Here is an 18,820-nt window from a genome sequence, read left to right on the forward strand (position 1 = left end):
GGGAGCTGCCACTTGGAGGCGCCTGGCTGGGAAGGGCCTGGTCAGCTGTGTCCGGCGGAGGCAGCTGCTGACCAGCTGTGGATTGTGCCAGGGGCAGAAGGGGGGCAGGGGCCCTGGGCCCCCCGTCGCGGGGGGTTGCATCATGGATCACCTCTGGGCGTACCTCTGGGCGTACCTCTGGCCTGGAGTCGGCTCTCTCTGTCTCTTGCTCGCTGGGGCCGCCTGGGCTTCCCCACCCAAACCCCTGGACCCCAAGTTTGAAAGTAAAGGTAAGGGTGGATCGGTGTGGGACCCCCGCACTAGGTCCTGGGGGCAATGCTCAGGCCTGAACTTCCAGCCTGGGTCCTGGGGGCATTATCGGGTTCTGAACCTCCAGTTTAGGTCCTCAGGGCCAAGCTGGTCTCTGAACTTCTTGGACTGGAACCTGGTGTAGCATACTGGGTTCTAAGACTCCAGACTGGGTCTGGAGGGGGACATGAGGTTCCCGTTTTATCTTTCCAGGGAGCCTGGGACATGATATATCCTAATGGGGCAGGGGCGGTGCTGGGTCTAGGCCTCGACGTCTAGAGTCCCTGAGGAGAAAGGGACCTAGCCGACCCTGCACTGGAGGGAGGGAGGACAAAGCCCGGGTCGAGGCAGAGGGCCCGGGCCGCTGGCGACTGTAAACATGGTTTGTACGCGGGCGCCAGATCCCTCGGCCTGCCGGGTTGGGGGAAGGGGCGGGGGACGGGGCCACGGTTGGCGTTATCGGGCCGCCGGCAGCCTGCCGGGGCCGATAGGGGAGCCCGCCACCTCCGCACACTTCAGTGGCACGCCCGTCCTGGCCTGGGGCGGGGCGGGCAGCGGGAGGCGGAGGCCTGGCTAGCTGCGCGCAGTCCAGCGCATTGTGGGGTGGGCGGGGATGTGTGTGGGAACAGTAAGGCAAGCAACCTGTGCTTGGGAGTTCGGGGGGCACCACCTCTGGGGACCCTTCGAGGGGCCCCGCTTGGGGCAGAGAGCGAGGCGGGGCTTTTTTCTTATCGGTTCGCACAGGCGGCAGGAGGGAGGGGGAGGACGCGGTGGCCCGAAGACAGGGCTGCCCCGACCCCCGCCCCTTGTTCCCACCCGCAGCGGCCCTGCTGGCTGCCCGCGGGCCCGAAGAGCTTCTGTGCTTCACCGAACGGTTGGAGGACTTGGTGTGTTTCTGGGAGGAAGCGGCAAGCGCCGGGATCGGCCCCGACAGCTACAGCTTCTTCTACCAGCTCGAGTGAGTGCGGCGGGGCAAGTGGAGCGCCCCCACGCTCTGAGGACGGGGTGGGTGGGCAGGACAGAGCGCACCCCGGAGCTCACGCTTTGGGACATCTGCTGGGGTCAGGGGCCGGATGGCACCTGCCCAGGTGGTCACTGGTGGGATGCCCGCGGGGTCCGGGCTGACACGGCCCCCTAGTGGCTGGGGTTGGAACCCTCCCGCGATCTCCGTTGAAGGGCGATCCCAAACTGTAGGGCAGGGACAGCACCCCTCCGACAGGACTAAGGCGTCGCGTGCGTCGGGGCTGGGACGCCCCTTGGTGGTGGTGCCCAAAATGCGCCCACGGTCCAGGCAATAACAACCTGTCGCACCCCCACCCCCAACTTGCTCCCTCGCCTCTCTGGCCCCTTCGCGCACAGGGGTGAGCCATGGAAGCCATGCAGCCTGCACCAGGCGCCCACGGCTCGCGGCGCTGTGCGTTTCTGGTGCTCGTTGCCCACGGCCGACACGTCGAGCTTCGTGCCCTTAGAGTTGCGCGTCACAGCGGTATCCTCGGGCGCTCCACGCTATCACCGTATCATCCACATCAACGAAGTGGGTAAGTGCGCAGGGAAAGGGGACCTTGTCGGGTGAGGGAGTCACGGTCACGGCCCGCCTGATCAACCCCTCTCCTCAGTGCTCCTGGACCCCCCAGCGGAGCTGCTGGCGCGGCGGGCCGACGAGGGCGGCCACGTGGTACTGCGTTGGCTCCCGCCTCCTGGGGCCCCCGTGGCCAGCCTCATCCGCTACGAAGTGAACATCTCCTCTGGCAACGTCGCGGGGGGCGCACAGAAGGTGAGGCTGCCCCTACCGCCAGCCCCAGAGGCTCCACGGTGGACAGCCCCGCCTCCTCCCTCCAAACCCCGCCCAGATGGTCACCACGGCCCCGCCCCCTAGCCGCGCCCCTCCAGGCCCCGCCTCTGACGCCCGTCGTCTCCCTGCCCGAGACACCTCCACGCCCACTGACACGTCTTCTTCCCCAGTGCCTCCCCAGCCCACCTGGACCCAATCCCACTTACCCCAGTGTCCCAAATACTAGATCCCTTCAAGGTCCCGACCCTCAAGGCTCTGGCCCCGCCCAAGTCCGCCCTCTGCTCCCTGGGGCCCCGTCCTGATTGGCCCAGAGCCTTCCTGGAAGCCGCTTCTTGCCTTCAGTGCCCTTCCCCCTCACGGCTGCGCTTGGGAGCTGTCCTTCCTTTCTCTGATTGGCTCAGTGTCGCCCCCCGGGCTTTTCTCTGCTCGCCCCGCCCCCCTCTGGCCACGCCTCTCACCCAGGCCCCGCCCCCAGGTGGAGATCCTGGACGGCCGCACTGAGTGCGTGCTGAGCAACCTTCGGGGCGGAACGCGTTACACCTTCATGGTACGCGCGCGTATGGCCGAGCCGAGCTTCGGTGGCTTCTGGAGCGCCTGGTCCGAGCCTGCGTCGCTGCTGACAGCTAGTGGTGAGGCCCCAGGTAGGGGCGTAGGAGGGGCTAGAGCAGAACATGGGGCATTCCCACCACCCTGACTTCCTCCCTGCTCCTCAGACTTGGACCCCCTCATCCTGACGCTCTCCCTCATCCTCGTGCTCATCCTGATGCTGCTGGCCGTGCTCGCCCTGCTCTCCCACCGCAGGTGAGCGCCCCATTCGGGTACCTAGCCCAGACTCCTCCCCACCGTTCTTTGGCTGTGGAAAGCTAGGCTCAGAGACAGGCAGGCATTTGCCCAGGGACACACAGTGAGGGGTCAGTGGCAGGGCTGGGGTGCAAGCCAGACCAGACCCAGACTCTTAGTTAAAATTCCCTGGGAACATTCACCTGGTTTTCCTTCAGCCTCCGTGGCTGCTCCTTCTTGAATTCCTTTGCTCGTTCCTTTTCCCAGTTTTATCCACTTTTGTAAAATCCCCGGATGGGCTTAATGGAAAGATTTAACACCCTGAGTGCCTCCTGCCTCTGTTGTGAAGCTCCTTAGATTCTTTACGGTAGGACCAGCCATCCTGAGGTTTTTGGAATTTCCAGCACATAATATGTGGTTTCATACCCTCAAGCTTAGGCACATGCTGTTCCTTCTGCCCAGAATGCCCTTCCTGCCTTGTCTGCCAAGCAGCCTCCTAGGTGTCTTTCAAGGCCTTGTTTTATTTACTTGGTTGAAAAATACATACGGAGTGCCAGCTGTGTGCTAGGCACAGGGGAGAAAGTGGAAAACAAACATGTCCCTCACATTGTGGATCTCCTACTTGAGTCAAATTACAAGGGAACCAACAGTTATTTGATTATGCATTGTGATATCACAGAAACAAGTGGGGCCTGGGGACATGACAGGATGATCAGGAAAGACCTCTGGGAGGTGACATCAGAATGGAAACCTGAAGGTTGGAAGAAGGCAGTCACGTGAAAATTGAAAAGAAACAGCAAGTGCAAAAGCCCTGAGGTGGGAATGAGCTTGGAACATTGAAGCAGCTGCCAAGAAGGGCTCTCTGGCTAGAGCAGAATGTCTTAGGAGAGAGTGGTAAATGATGAGGTGAGGGAGGTGACAGGGGGTCAGAACATGCCAGGCTGTCTGCAGGGCTGTGGGGAGGAGTTTGAATTTTATTCTGAGTACATTGGGGGAATATTATGGAAAGGAGTGAGAAGGGAAGTAACAAAAGTGCATATTGAACTCCTATGCATCCTTCAAAACCCTGCTCCAGTCACCCACCTATAGGCCTTGCAGGTGCAAGCCAGAGCCTCTGTTCCTCTGCCCCTATGCATTCTTCTGCCTCCACTGCGATCACAAGGGGCCAGGACTATTTGTGTCCCTGTGACTGCTCCTAACAGGGTAGTGGTGGGTGTTCAGTGACACATACCCATGTTCTTGGTTCTTTTGGCTTCACCAGGACTCTGAAGCAGAAGATCTGGCCTGGCATCCCAAGCCCTGAGAGTGAGTTTGAGGGCCTCTTCACCACCCACAAGGGTAACTTCCAGGTAGGTGGCATGGTTGTCCCCTCAGGGCCTGGGGCTTCCCTGCTCCTACAGCTGAACCCCAGGTCTCTGAGCAGGCTGGTGCTGTTTCCCCAGCTGTGGCTCTACCAGAATGAGGGCTGTCTTTGGTGGAGCCCCTGCACTCCCTTTGCAGAGGACCCACCCGCCCCCCTGGAAGTCCTCTCTGAGCGCTGCTGGGGGGCGACACAGGCTGTGGAGCCAGGGGCAGAGGATGAGGGACCCCTGCTGGAGCCAGTGGGCAGTGAACATACCCAGGACACCTACCTGGTGCTGGACAAGTGGTTGCTGCCCCAGAACCCACCCAGTGAGGATCTCCCACAGCCTGATGGCGGTTTGGACATAGTAGCCATGGATAAAGGCTCAGAAGCATCCTCCTGCTCATCTGCTTTGTCCCTGAAGCCCGGGCCAGAGGGGGCCTTGGGTACCAGCTTTGAGTATACCATCCTGGATCCCAGCTCCCAGCTCTTGCGCCCAAGGGCACTACCCCCTGAGCTGCCCCCCACCCCACCTCACATAAAGTACCTGTACCTCATGGTGTCTGACTCTGGCATCTCAACTGACTACAGCTCAGGGGGCTCCCAGGGAGCCCAGGGGGACTCATCGAATGGCCCCTTCTCGAACCCTTATGAGAACAGCCTCATCCCAGCCCCTGAGCCTTCACCTCCCAGCTATGTGGCCTGCTCCTAGGACTCCAGCCCTCAGATGTTTGGAGACCCAGCATGACCTCAAGTGCTAGTCCAGGCCTAAGACTTATCGAGCAGGGTTGGTGAGGCCTCCCTCAGGACTAGGGGCATTGGTAACCTCGGCTTTCTGCCCAGTCCATCCTGCTCAGTACATCCTTGCAGTATTTTAAAATGTAGAGTTGTGTGTGTGTGTATGCATGAATGTGTGTGTATTTTTTTTCCTATCATGACTTCTACAAACATTCTGTAAACCCCATCTTTCCCTGGGCCCAGGCCATAGGGGCAGCAGAAAAAGGCCTCGAGCTCCGTCTGAAATTCTGGATCTGGCAACCTGAATAATAATCATAATAAAACGAATTGGTCAGTATATGTTATACTAGCTGCCATGACAAACAACCCCTAAATATGAGTGGCTTTACACATCAAATGCTTTCTCTCTCATATTTCAATGCAAACCTCTAGGTGGGCAGTCGTCTCTGGGATGAGTCAGAAGCCCCAACTCTTCTGGTCTGTAGCTTCACCAACCCCTGGGGCCACCCTGAGGTCGATGGGTCCTCTACGTCTTGCCAACCAATAAGCAAAACAAACAGCAGAAGATTCAGTGGGCCACTTTAGGGAGTTCGCCTAAGAAGTAGTAATCATCTCTTCTTCACAAATCCCATTGGCCAGAAATAGTCACAGGACCGCAGCTAGAAGCACAGACAGCTGGGGGGAAATGTAGTTTAGCTATACACCCAGGGAGAGGAAAGTTGTTGAATGAGCCTCTAGCTAGCCTCTGCCACTAATAATGATGACACTATTTTGTAAGGCTTTGTTTTGAATCAGGCCCTGTTCTAAGAAAGTACTCTGATGTGACCCCTGTGTCATCAGGTGGCTCATTGGGAGTTCTGGTTTAACCACTATTAAAAGTTTGACATAACTGACGAAAGATGAACATATGCGGACCTACTCTACCAATTCCACTTCTAGGTATATACCCTAAAAGGCCTCATAGACATGAACCAGGATATGTGTGCAAGAATGTTCATAAGCAGTAAATAAGTCAATCTGATGAATAAAATGGGGGTATATTCACCCATGGAATTACATGCAGTAGGGAAAAAGGACTGAACTAAAAAATATGGCCTAATCTTTTTTTTTTTTTTTAAGATTTTATTTAGGGGCACCTGGGTGGCTCAGTTGGTTAAGCGACTGCCTTCGGCTCAGGTCATGATCCTGGAGTCCCAGGATCGAGTCCCACATCGGGCTCCCTGCTCAGCAGGGAGTCTGCTTCTCCCTCTGACCCTCTTCCCTCTCGTGCTTTCTATCTCTCATTCTCTCTCTCTCAAATAAATAAATACAATCTTAAAAAAAAAAGATTTTATTTAGTTATTTGAGAGAGCAAGAGCATGAGCCGGAGCCAGGGGAGGGGGGAGGGGTGGGCAGAGGGAGAGGGACAAGCAGATTCCCCACTCAGCAGGGGAGCCTGACCCATGGCTTGATCCCAGAACCTGGGGATAATGACCTGAGCTGAAGTCAGACACTTAACCCACTGAGCCACCCAGGTGCCCCTGGCCTAATCTTAATAACAACGTTGAGTGGGAGAAGAAGGAAGTCTCAGAAGATTACATTTATCATGAAAATTTTATAAAGTTCAAAACAGCAAAACAGTATGTTGATTGGGCATAAAAGGTACATGATAATGCTATTTTTCAAAAAAGAAAAAGCACTTTATATTCTTTAGGTCTTTGAATTTGCACATGTTCCTGAAGTAAGTATTCCAGCCATGGGAAACTGAGGCAGAAAGGTTGTCACACACCAAAACTCAAGGCTGGCCTTCAGAACTTGAACCTTTGTCTGAGCTGGGGTTACCAGCCTGGGCAGGCCGTGGGGTGATTGTCATCTCTCCATCTGGTCGGAAAGCCACCCACCACTCTGCTCTAGGGCCCAGCCCACCTGGATCCAGGCAGGCTCGGAGGCAGCGCTGTCCGGGGCCTGGTGTATCCACCTGCAGCCAGCACTGGGCAGGGAAATACCGCTGGAGCAGCGACAGCTGCAGGGCATCCCCACTGTCTCCCTCTTCCTGGATCTGGAGGGCCACAATGAGCCCACAGCCCTGGCCAGGCCCAATCTGGTGGCTGAAGTGGGCAGCTGTGTCTAGAAGCAGGGCAGCCAAGTAGGCCGCTTCCTGGGGCCCCCAGTCTTCCACTAGGTACTCCTCCAGGCCATCCAGCAGCAGGAGGGAGGGCGCTGGGCCCCGGGCCTCATGGGCAGAGCACAGAAGCTGAAGGAGTTCATGGGTTGACGGTGGGTACTGGAAGCGAATCTTCTAGAGAGGAGGAAAAAAGGAAAAGACCAGATTCAGCTCAGGAAGCCAGGCTCCCAGCTATAGCTGCCCTGCTGCCCTGTATACTTTCCTGCACTAGGCTCTCAGGCCTCAGCTGGTTACAGAGTGAAGCCACTCAGAGTGGTCGAATACTCTTCTACTAGTACCCACCTCCCCTTTTTTTATATAAAAAATATTTTATCTTTAAGTAATCTCTACACCGAAGGTGGGTGGGGCTGGAACTTAAAAACCTGAGATTAAGAGTCGCATGCTCTACCTACCGACTGAGCCAGCCAGGCACCCCCACCTTCTTTCTTATATCCTGCATTTACCGTTGCCCCTATTAGCTGAGAACAGGTAAGTTTTTCCGTCAGGTCTCTAAGGCAATTTTTCCACGGAAAACCCGCTGGTAGGTAGGTTCTTAGTGGGACCTACTGATTGGTCTCGAAAGAAAAGCCGGTGTCCAAACAAGACACTGGTTTAGCCCCACCTCTTACCCACCCCCTTGACTCCACGTTTTGGGCGTCTCCTTTCGCTAACTCCGCCCCTCGGGACAGTTTCCCAATCGTGACAAAGCTTCCTATGGTCCCGCCCCCGCCCTCCCACCCTCTGCTCATTAATGACTCCGCCCCACAATGGCCGCTTCGGCGCGCTCTTCCTTCGTCCCCTCCATTGGTCTGTCTACCTGTCACTCAATCCTCAATCGGCTCAGGTACTAACTAGTCCGCCTTCGGTCCCATCCCTCGGTTACCTGTAGCCGCAGGGGGTCGAGCGCTGCTCCTCTCCCGCGGGGCAGGCTTTGAAGAGGCCTCCGGGTGAGGAAGAGGACGGGGCCTCGGCCCTCTCCTGCCGCTTCCAGGGCCGCCGCAAATAGCAGCGCCGTCTTTCCAGACCCTGGACCGCCGAGCAGCAGCAAGGGCGGCCCAGCCTCAGCTGTGTTCTCCTCCTCGGACTCTGCCGAGCTGCCCAGGTTCAGCACCCGCCTCAGCGACTCCGCCATTCGCAACATACTTCTGTCCAATCAGCGGCCCGTTCCTGCCCTTAATCCCGCCTAAGCCGAGGTCTCATTGGTTACAATGCACTTAGCTTCTCCATTGGTTCATGGATCTGCCATCAAAGTTAGATTGGCTTTTACTAGCTCCTCCCCCGGTGAAGGGGCAAATAACTTAGTTTGAGGGAGCAGGAATGGAGGAGGCATTTGAGGGAGAAAGGCCCTTCTTTGCGCAAGTTGGCTTAGGAAAGCAGCACGAATATTATTATTGTGAACTAATCAGCTAATCAGACAAATATAGGATCGAGAGTTGAAGGAAACAGGCCCTAATCACTGACACATTACTCAAAGTCTCCTAGCCTCAGTCTGCTCCCCTGTAAAATGGAGCTCATGATCAGAGGAATATTGTGATGAATGTGTCTGTGTGTGTTTCTGCTGATGTCACCCAATGACAACTGAGAAGGTGAGTGATGGAGGAGCTTGTGTGCTTCTTTCTCTGCACCTTAGTATTGGCACAAGCTTGTGTTGGAGGCTGCAGGCTCAGAAACATTCGTGGGCAAAACATCAGCAGCCATCTCTGAGTCTGTGAGAAGAGGAGTCTCAGTTGGCCTCCTCTTTGGCCTGGGGGCTCCTTGGGTTTTCTTGGGGTGAGAGGGCGGGCATGACCATAGACCAAAGAAGGTGCCAGGAAAGACAAAGACGCACACGGGGTGGGAGACTAAGGGACAGCCAAGGCAGAGACGTTGTTTGTCTTATTCACTTCGGTGTCTCCAGCGCCCAGAACAGTGACTAGATCATTGGAAATTCTCAATATATACTTGTTAAACGAATGAATGAAGAACGGAAGGTAGGATTGATGAGAAACTGGGAAAGGAGGGGGAACAAGATGAGTGGCTAAGTGATGGCTGGCTAGGTCTCCTCACCCAGACTTCGCCCCACAGCTGCCACTCACCCCTGTTGCCCTGGCAACTCTGTCTCCTGGTAACTTCAAAGTGGTGCTGTTGCCAGGAGACCCAGGGGCGGGGCGGACTGATATTTCCTGGGCTTTTTCTCTCCCTCTGGGGCCAGAAAACAGATCCACAGCATCCCCACCCACACGGCCAGGCACCTCCACACCCCTCTACACACACGCGCTCAGACACACACACACACACACCATGGCATCTCTGCATATATTCTACTTCCAGAACACCCATCACTCACATGTTCACAGCCCTATCCTGACACAAACCATCCCATACACTTTCTCCCTCCTCTCTCTCCCTTACGTCCCCACACCATTTCCCTTGCACACACACTAAAACACACTCTGATACAACCATACCATTGCTATTACACACACACACATGCGTGCACACACATAGATACATTTCCTTTCAGCTAATGTGCCTGCCGCTCTTTCTACACACACACACACACACACACACACACACACAAAGCACACTGTTACACTCCTTGTCAAACGTACCACCTGAACCCCCCGCAACAGATACACAACCCATTTTTCACCTCACTTTGCAACACTCCAAATGCACAAGCACCCAGTAGTGACATACTGGGTGACATACTGTATAACATAGTCGGGCGGTTACATACATACACGGGAGCATGCCGAACACAGCCCCACTTCACTCCGTATTCCCTTGCTGAGAGCACTCAGCTCACAAATATCCCTGTGGCTCACACCCACTCCATTCAGGCCTTGGTCAAATATCACCTACACAGAGAGGCTTTCCCTGGTCACCTGTGTAAAAGTGCACGCCCTACGCTCTTTATCCATCTTCCTTTTCAAATAACTTATCATTTCCAATGTTATGTACTTACTGCCTCTCTTGTCACTAGAATGTCAACTCCACCAGGGAGGTTCTTTCTTTTGTTCATTGCTCGGCCCCCACTTCCTAGAACAGCACCCAGCGCACAGAGCAGGTGCTTGTAAATGTAGACTGAGTACGTTGGCAGAGATGCAGATGTTTGGCATATTTCTTGTACACATAGTACTTCTCTCACGTCTCAGATGCCTGACTTCATGTCCTGGTGGAAGGACCCTTACTGTAAAGAAGCTCCCAGGAGGAGGGAGGACCAAAGTGTGAGGGGACAGGGGAGTGGACAGCTCAGAGTCAGTCTGTGTTTCTCCCTCGTATTTCAGCATCAAGTGATTAATTCATTCATTTAATAAAATTTTATTGAGCACCTGGTGCCAGGCACTGTTCTAGGCACCAGGGATTCAGCAGTGAAAAGACAGCTAAGAGTGGCTCAGTCAGCTGAGCATCTGCCTTCGGCTCAGGTCGTGATCTTGAGGTCCTGGGATCAAGCCCTACATCAGGCTCCCTACTCAGCAAGGAGTCTGCTTCTCCCTCTCTGCCCCTTCTCCCCACTCATGCTCTCTCTCTCTCAAATAAATAAATAAAAATCTTTAAAAAAAAAAAAGACAACTAAGTCTCTGTCCTTGTGGAGCTGACATCCTAGTGAGGGAGAAGATAATGGCCACTAAGCATAACGAGGAGTTTAAGTAGTCTGTGAGTGGATGACAAGTGTATGCCAAAAAACTTTGCACAGGGTAAACAAGAGCTGGAAGGACCAGTTGTTTGATTTTGCAATTTGAAATAGCGTGTTAGGGGGAGGCTTCACTGAGAAGGTGATATTTGAGTAAAGGCCTGAAGGAGGTGAGGGAGTGAACCATGTAGATGGTTGGTGGGGAGAGCATCCCAAGCGGTGGCACCTCTAAGTGCAAAGACTCTGAGGCACTGGGAGAACTTTGGCTTTTACCAGGATGCATGGGGAGCCAGCCACAAGAGGCTTTGAGCAGAGGATAGCTGTGGTCTGACTTACATTATAAACCAGAACTCGGTTTTAGTTGAGTTGAGTTAGAGATTCTGTGGGACCTACAGGGGCATGTTGAGGAGTCTTTTGAATATGTACATATGCCTTAGTCTGGATTTTATATCTAAAATTATCCATCCTGGGATGAGGGTGTGGACACAGCGAGACCAGCTGTCTCCACCCTCTCTAGCAGGCCCGAACGCTTCTTTGTGTCTAGCAATCCCCACTTTACCCTTTCTTGGCCAGTACTTAATTTCAGGACCGCGGACAGCGCCAGCTGGTTTGCCTGGAGTGCTGTCCACTGTGCTGAAGTTTTGCTTCTGTCCTGGCCCGCATGGAGGTAGCTGTGGGACAGAAGGAAACATGGCTCTCAGGGGTGCGATCCCTGGAAATAGGAGCTCTGTTTGGTGAAGAAGGGGGCTCCGTGATTCTATCCCTCCTCTGCCTTAAGCCCTCTCATGCTCCCATATCATTCCCCATGGCCCACAATCAGCCCCACCACCTATGCCATGTCCTCTCCCTCTATCTGCCTCTTCCCTGGCTCACCTGAGCCACACAGGCCTCCTCACTGTTCCCTGAACACAGCGGGCTGGTTCCCACCTCGGGGCTTTTGTGCTTGCTCTTCCCTCTGCCTTGAACGTCCCTTCCCCCTGCCATATTTACATGGCTCTCTCCTCCTTCCTTCATGCCTCTTTAAATTGCAAACTGTGTCCCCATCCCAAAGTTGTCCCATTGTCTTCTCTAGCTTGAATTTTCTCCTATCACTTATCAATATCTAATATATCAGAGATCCCAAACCCTGACCTAAACCCTTGATCCTAGAGTTTGGAATTCAGAACTTTTCAGATTTTTTTAAAGTACTATGGTATAATACTATGTATTGCATAACATCCCTAGTGGGGCCTGGGATAATATCTCAAAATCAAACACTTTCTTTTATCTGCAATGAAACATAAGAATATTCACATCAAGTTCAATAAATAAAAGGTATAATAACCTTATGTCAGTAAAGGCCAGGTTTTGCCACAAATGGGTTATGAAAAAATTTTGGTTTTCAGACCTTTTTGGAATTTGGCATTGTGACTCTGTATCTAGCTTATTTATCTTGTTGCTGTCTCTCACATAGTAGAATGTTAGCTCCCTGAGGCAGAAATTTGTGTCCGACCTGTTCACTGCTACAGCCCCTGTGCCTACTACACAGCACCTGGCACACAATAGGTGATCCATAGTGTTTTGAATGAATGAATGAATGAATGAATGAATGAATGAAGGGCGGGGAAGCAGGTAACCCTTCGCTGGTTCCTGAATGACTCCATGCCCCGAATGGCCTGTCTGAAGCCATTCAGAGCCACAGTGGGCTGTGGGGAGGTCTGTGCCTCCACGCCCTTCCTATCCTTCTGGTTTCCACTGGGTCCTCGAGGGTTGGGTCTCAGCACAATGTTAATCAGAACCCTTGCACCTATCAGTGCAGCCAGGGGGTTGGCATGGAGGTTCCTAGTGCCCTCGTCCTATTCCCTGTGTCTTCTGCACCCTGGCCATAGTCAGAAACAGGCTAGCTGTCTGGAGGAGTCATGTGAGGCCCCTCACCATGTGTTTGTGTGCCTTACATGTAGCTTGTGGGACTGAAGAAACAATAGAACAGAGAGGTTAACTTTCCTGAGGTCATGCAACCAGGAAATGCTGAGCCAGGATTTAAATCCAAGTTGCTGGCTCAATGACCCCACACTGCTTTTCCATAATCACTCTCAGATACACTGTGACAATAAACGCACTCCCAGTCTCACCTTACCTACATACCAATGATTAAATTCTTCCACACCCCGACACCAGAGGGAGGAGGAAGGCAGGTGGCCAAACTTCTGTTACAAACAGGTCTTTATTAAAGATAAGGAGGGGGCAGGAAAGGGGGGCAGTGTCTCCTCTGCCCACTGCCTTTGGCTGCCTGGGGCAGGGGAGCCCTCTCTGCTCCACTCATGCCCCCCCATGATGGCACATCTGCAGGAGGCTGGGGCCGGGGATGGGGGGCAGTGGAAAGAACAAGGGCAGATTCCAAGGCAAAAAGAAAGTCCCTTCCCATAGCCCTAAAAACAGGAGGGTTTGGGGTGACCTGGGAATGGACAAGGGGAGACACAGCACCCTGAACCCCAAAACCTCTGAACTGGGGCAAGCCCTGCATAAGTTGGGAGTTAGGAGGGACTGAGTCAGAGGTTGCACATGGCAGAGGGGCTGAGAGAGGAAGGGGTGCCCCAAGGACCCTGCCATGGGGGAGCCTGCCCCCCATGCTCTAGCTGGACTCTCCGGAATCTGAGAGAGGACCCAATGACAAGGGATGACCCCATCTCCCTCTCCTCCCTTGCTCATCCTTAGACATTGGCGGTCCCCCATTGACTGGAATCATACCCACCCATCCTAGAAATTCTGAAAACCAAGGACTTCTATTGGTTGTTCAGACGCTGAACACTAACTGGAGTTACCCTCTTGCCTGAGGTGTCAAAGACGTGAGGGGAGGCTCCCACTGGCTGGAGTAAACTCCTTTTAAGTAGAAATTTTAGAACCGGGGGCTCCCATTGGCTGAGCAATGGCCAATGGGGTCAGGTTTTGGCCCTTAAAAGAGCAATCCTAGGGGCAAGGGCCCACCTCCCAGTTATGCCCACTTGGGTATCCCAGAGGGCAAGAGAGGCAGGAGGCCTCCCCAAATGTCCTCCCAGCCAGCCTCTAATGCCTAGGCCGGGCTGGTTTGTGCACAGAGGGCTTTGGCACTCACATGGCACACGCACACACACGTGTGGCAGGGAAGGAACGGGGACCTGGCAGATTCTGGGAGGGCGGTGGGGCCTCACAACAGGTGGTCACGGCTGGCAAACAGGTAAGGGCTGAAGTTGTCCCGGTGGAAGGGGGAGGGATAGAGTCCACTAAGGGTGTACAGGTCCCGAAGCAGGGGCGTGGGCAGCAGCAACTTCCGACCACGTCCGCCACCCCCACCCGGCCCCCCAGGCCCAGGGGAGGAGGGTGAGGGGCCCTGGCTGGGGGTTGGTGCTGGCAGGGGCAGGGGCAGGGGCAGGGGCGTCGGCTCAGACCTCAATCGAGGACGGGGCACACGGGGCGACGAACACATGGCTGGAGCCCTGGAGGACACGCAGCTGGGGATCAGGTGGCCACGGCGGGCACAGTTCTGCGACTCTGAGGGTCAGGGTCAGAGGTCAGGGGATCAGAAAGCTTGGGAGGGGGCCACGAGAGCATAGGCGAGACCTCTGTGGCAGTGACTGTGACCTGGAAGTCCCCCCGGTTTTCCCCCCACTCCCTCGACACTCACTGGATGGGGTGAGCCGTGCCGGTGTCGAATGCGGCCTGCAGGCTTCGGGTTCCTGAGACAAAGAGGCAGAAGGAAGGGGCTAGCGGCCCCCTGGGCCCCGCTGGCCACAGCCACGAGGGGCTCATCAGGCAGAGAGCCAGTGGAAAAGACAACTAGAAGGGCCCAACATAACCATAACACACCCTTCTATTTTGTGTGACTGTCCCCCAGGACCTAGGTCTACAGAGACGAGCAATCCCTCTACCTCCCCATGGCCTGGAGACCTCCACCTCTTGCCTGACTTCCTGCCTCCTTGGTCCCCCTCCACCCACCACCCTCTCCAGCCGGGAGCAGACCCCGGCCCCCCTTACCTGGGCCACACTTAACTTTTCGAGGGGGCTGTCCATGGTGGGGGCTTGGCCCAGGTCCTCCCAGGGAGAGAGCCTTCGGCCAGAGGGCCGCCGGCTCTGGAAGTTGTGTACAACACAGGTGACCTGGGACAGAGTGAGAGGGGCATGTTGAGGCCTGAAGCCAATAATGTAGAAAGGGCATAAATACCATCCCCATTTTTCAGATAAGGAAACTGAGGCTCAGGTATTCAGTTAACATTTTTCCAGTACATTTATGTGCCAGGCACCATTCTTTCCACCTTACTTAGAGGGAGGTACTATTATTATTTATTCCGCAGCGCCATGACTAGGGTGAGGCCACTAAAGCCGAGTGGTGCAAAGGCAGGATCTGATCCTGTCTTTTAAGTTTTTGCTATTTTAGACATCATGTGTTTTTGCATTAATTTTGGTTTTTAAAGATATCTCATTAAAACATTACTTATCTTGATTACTGAGTGTCTTGGTGGCCCTTTAAATTCTGCACTCAGAGCAAGGACCTCACTCTACTTACCCTGCTCCTGGTTCTGTCATCCCATTTCACAGAGGAGAACATCCAGGCAGGGTAAGGGACTTGCCCAAGGTCACACAGAGTCCACACCCTTCAGTATCGTGTGGTCCGGCTTCTTGGGTCAGAGAGCTGATAGAGGGTCTCCCACACTGGAATGGATGGCAAGGTGGCTCACCAGAAAAGTTGCGATGGCAGCGCCCGTCAGGAAACCCGCCAGCACGTCGGACCAGTGGTTGCGGTACTCGGCCACGCGGACCACGCCCACCAGGAAAGCGGGGCACAGCAGGGCCAGGCAGAGCGACGGTTTGACCAGGCGGGAGCCCTTCACGCGGAACACGAGAGTCACGTACATCTGTGGGAGCCAGACCAGTCAGGGGACGCATGGCAGCGCAGTTGCCGAACCCAAGTGGATACTGCTTTCCCGGCCAGAGGGCGTGGCCAGAATCCCGAGGAATGGCACTGGGGCCCGAGGCTCCAGGCAACAGAGCGAGGGGGACAGGAGTTCGGGGATGGAGTCGCGAACTCCCAGCGGGCCCTTGCAGGGATGGGGGCGTGGCCAGGGCACCAAAGAGCAGTGGACGGAATCTGGGGCCCAGGTCTCCCCAGGACCAGTCACAGATTGGGAAAGATCCTTGCTAGGTTACGCACAGCTTCAGAACCAGAGGGTGGAGTCAAGGCCCAAGGGGGCAGGTCCGGGAAGTCCAGGTGTGGAATCCCCAGACTCCAGGGATCCACTGACAAGAGTAGAAACTAGTCCTGGACGCTAGATAAAGGAAGGAGTCAAAGCAACAGGAGGTGGGAACCAAGGAAAAGCTAGGGACATAGGAAGTCCCAGTGGGTCAAGTCGGGGGCGTGGCCAGATCAAGAAAGGGCAAGGACAAAGGGAGGGGTCCAGGGGAAGCGAGTTGAAAGCCCACCCACCCAGTCTCCCAGCCAATATTTAGGGACCTATAGCATCATGGGGACATGGCTAGGCTCCAGGGAATGGAGTGCAGTGCTCCAGGAACAGTGTTTTGGTCCCACGGGGCGGAGCCAACAACCCCCTTTGGGTGTGGCATTCCTGGGCCAGGGCGCGTGGCCAGACCCAAAAGAGGCAGTCAAGAGCACCGCAATAAACTCTGGACGGCCGGCCGAGGAGTGGGGCCACCCTAGAGACAGTGTCACAGCACCGGGGTGTGAGTTTACCCTGGGAAGGAATCAGAGGTTCCAGTCCAGAGTGGCCTCCTTGCCCACTGGCCGCCCCCCATCTTTGTGCCTCTATTCTGGGGCTCACCGCTGTGTAGGTGACTGCATAGGCGCATAGGGCAGCATCCTTGCAGGGGAAGGCACGGCGCGCAGCGGCCACCAGGCTGGGGCTGCCGGCACAGGCACCCTGGTCGGTGACGAAGCGGTCGGGTCCTGGCCTGTCGGGCGAAGGCGGTGGGCAGCCCAGGGCCGTGTAGTTGGGGCGGCACACGGACAGGAAGTGCGGCGTAGGGTTGCCAGTCACCACCTGCCCCGCATTAGCGAAGATGGTGGTGGTGAAGAGGCCGAAGGAGTAGACCCCTGGGGGTGGGGTGGGAGAGGGAGTTCATGCTGGGCCCTGATACCCCAGGGGCCCTCCTCCTGTGAGCCCCTGTGGCTCAATCTGGGCGCCTTGTTCCTGTGACCATCACTAAAGCACAGCTGGGAATCCCCCTAAAGCCATATCCCATTATCGCTGGGCCAAGGTTCTCTCCCCTTGGCACCACCATGAGGATACTCTGAGCCTCTTGCTTCTGTCCCCCTTGGATTACTACCATGTCAGGAGCGGGTCCTCCCCTGGAACCCCAAAATAGTTGGGCTAGGACACCTCAACAGCATGACATCAGGATTGGGCCCATGCCGGGAACCTCTTAGGACCATCTTGATGGCATTTCTGGGCCGCTTTAGACGTGCCCTGGACTCACTGTTACTGAGTTGATCACTTTTTTTCCTGGCTCAACAATCAGCCAGAGCTAGATCTCTCCAGCCCTCTGTCATAGGGACCACCATTTTGGATGAGCTCTGCCCTTCTACATCACGGCCACCGACTGTGGCTGGAACCACGCAGTGGGGTCACAGCTTCCTGCTTGGGGTGGGGTGGGGGGTGGACTGCTGTTTGGCCTGGGCCTGTGTCCCCCTTTTCTGCATTGAGACTCTCCTTGTAGCAGTCTGGGGCCCTGACCGTTGCCACCATGGTTGGCTTAGGCCCCACCATTGTGCCTAGAACCTCTGTTGTGCCTGGCCTTAGCCACATCCCTCTTTGCCTCATGAGGCACCATCATGGCAGTTCTAGGCTCTCTTCCCCATAAAAATTATTATGGCTGAATCTGGCCCGGATCTCCTTTGCATAGCTGACCCCCTGGCCACATCACTCACCCAGGAAGCGGACCAGCCTCCGCAGTGGGGGGCTGAAGCGGCAGCAGGCCCCAGACACGATGGTGCTCTCCCCGATGATGGGGATGGCTGAGGGTGGCGCGGGGAAAAAGGCACGCGCCAGCTCCCCCAGCAGGATCTGTGGGCAAGATCAAGGCAGGGTCTTCCTGGCCTTCAAATCCAACCCTCCACCCACCTCCACCTGGCCCTCCTGCCGCCTGGGTCTGACCAAGGCTACCCCCAGTCTCACCGTGAGGGTGGGCCCAGCAGTGACCAGGGCATAGATCAGTGCAGGAGGCACTCGGCTGGCAGCCTCAGGCCCTGGGTAAGGCTTGGCATAGGTACTGTCATAGCAGAAGAAACCCTGGGTGTGTACGGGGAAGGTGTCCGTGAACTCCAGGCGGTAAGCAAGCAGGACCACGATGCCCAGAAGCACTGACTGCCACCCAGTCATGGCAGGGAGACAGAGAGAGAAGAGACAGGGGTCAGGTCCAAGCTGGGGCCATGGCGAGAGACACAGAGATGGAGAGAGACCGAGATGGGGAGGCAAGACAGACAGATCAAGCCTGAGGGAGATACAAAGGGTAGGAGAGACAGAGAGAAGCTGGGAATGGTCGGGGCCTGGGAGACACAAAGAGACAGAAACAGAAAGAGAAGACAGGAGGGGAGGGGAGGGGAAGGGAGAGGAGGAGAAGAGAAAGAGAAGGGACTAGCAAAATGGAAAGGAGAGAGGAGACAGGATGAGGGAGAGCGAGTGAGGCCTGGGCCAGGCCTCAGACCAGAGAGAGGGGTCAGCGGGGGCTGCGGACATAGACCAAGAGGGGAAAAGATAAAACTGCTAGTAGAAGTTCTAGCAGCTCCCAGAAGTACAACTCTTACTGGGGGCAGGACATCATACTGAACCTCCTCCGTGAATTAACACATCTTACCTCCGTAACCGCCCCAGGAGAAAGGGGCTCTGATTACGCCTATTGGACAGCCAAGGAAACTGAAGTTCAAGAGGGTACGTGAGGAACCTGGAGTTCTGTGGTAAGGGCGCGCCTGGAACTCTGGGAGTGTCACTTTTGAACACCCCTCCTCCCCGCTGAGGGTCTGGGAGCGAATCTGGGGGGGTGGGCTGGAGGGGGCGGTGAGAGTTACTGGGTTCCTCACCTCCACGAAGACAAAGCAGGGAATGATGGAGAAACTCCTCTTCGACTGGGGTCTCCCTCCTGCCATGGTGAAGGCCG

The 18,820-nt window shown here is 55.5% G+C and overlaps 3 protein-coding genes across 4 annotated transcripts; 1 reads left to right on the top strand and 2 right to left on the bottom strand.

Annotated features, from left to right (window-relative positions):
• The first annotated feature begins 3 nt into the window (after nt 1-3).
• On the top strand, nt 4-5,275 carry EPOR (erythropoietin receptor). The gene is made up of 8 exons (XM_028088741.2): nt 4-269; nt 1,111-1,246; nt 1,648-1,826; nt 1,905-2,062; nt 2,556-2,709; nt 2,794-2,881; nt 4,122-4,209; nt 4,303-5,275. Exons 1-8 carry the CDS (start codon nt 143-145, stop codon nt 4,912-4,914), a joined length of 1,542 nt encoding a protein of 513 aa, XP_027944542.2. The 5' UTR covers nt 4-142; the 3' UTR covers nt 4,915-5,275.
• A 1,239-nt stretch (nt 5,276-6,514) lies between these two features.
• Nucleotides 6,515-8,215, bottom strand: SWSAP1 (SWIM-type zinc finger 7 associated protein 1). Its single transcript, XM_028088752.2, has 2 exons — nt 7,967-8,215; nt 6,515-7,218 (listed from the first exon to the last, which is right to left on the bottom strand). The coding sequence occupies exons 1-2, from the start codon at nt 8,213-8,215 to the stop codon at nt 6,715-6,717; spliced, it is 753 nt and encodes a 250-aa protein (XP_027944553.2). The 3' UTR covers nt 6,515-6,714.
• A 4,753-nt stretch (nt 8,216-12,968) lies between these two features.
• PLPPR2 (phospholipid phosphatase related 2) lies at nt 12,969-18,820 on the bottom strand. 2 transcript variants are annotated; one of them, XM_028088751.2, is made up of 8 exons: nt 18,744-18,820; nt 17,842-18,030; nt 17,595-17,730; nt 16,489-16,760; nt 15,391-15,567; nt 14,690-14,812; nt 14,340-14,391; nt 12,969-14,206 (listed from the first exon to the last, which is right to left on the bottom strand). In XM_028088751.2, the coding sequence occupies exons 1-8, from the start codon at nt 18,807-18,809 to the stop codon at nt 13,863-13,865; spliced, it is 1,359 nt and encodes a 452-aa protein (XP_027944552.1). In that variant the 5' UTR covers nt 18,810-18,820; the 3' UTR covers nt 12,969-13,862. The 2 variants fall into 2 exon arrangements, with proteins under 2 accessions (XP_027944552.1, XP_087873342.1); XM_088017216.1 differs by having other exon boundaries at nt 14,096-14,206; nt 14,706-14,812.

The sequence above is a fragment of the Eumetopias jubatus genome, unplaced genomic scaffold (genome assembly GCF_037043125.1).
Source record: "Eumetopias jubatus isolate StellerSeaLion01/CBP00866 unplaced genomic scaffold, mEumJub1_p1.0 scaffold_1, whole genome shotgun sequence".
Taxonomy (NCBI): domain Eukaryota; kingdom Metazoa; phylum Chordata; class Mammalia; order Carnivora; family Otariidae; genus Eumetopias; species Eumetopias jubatus.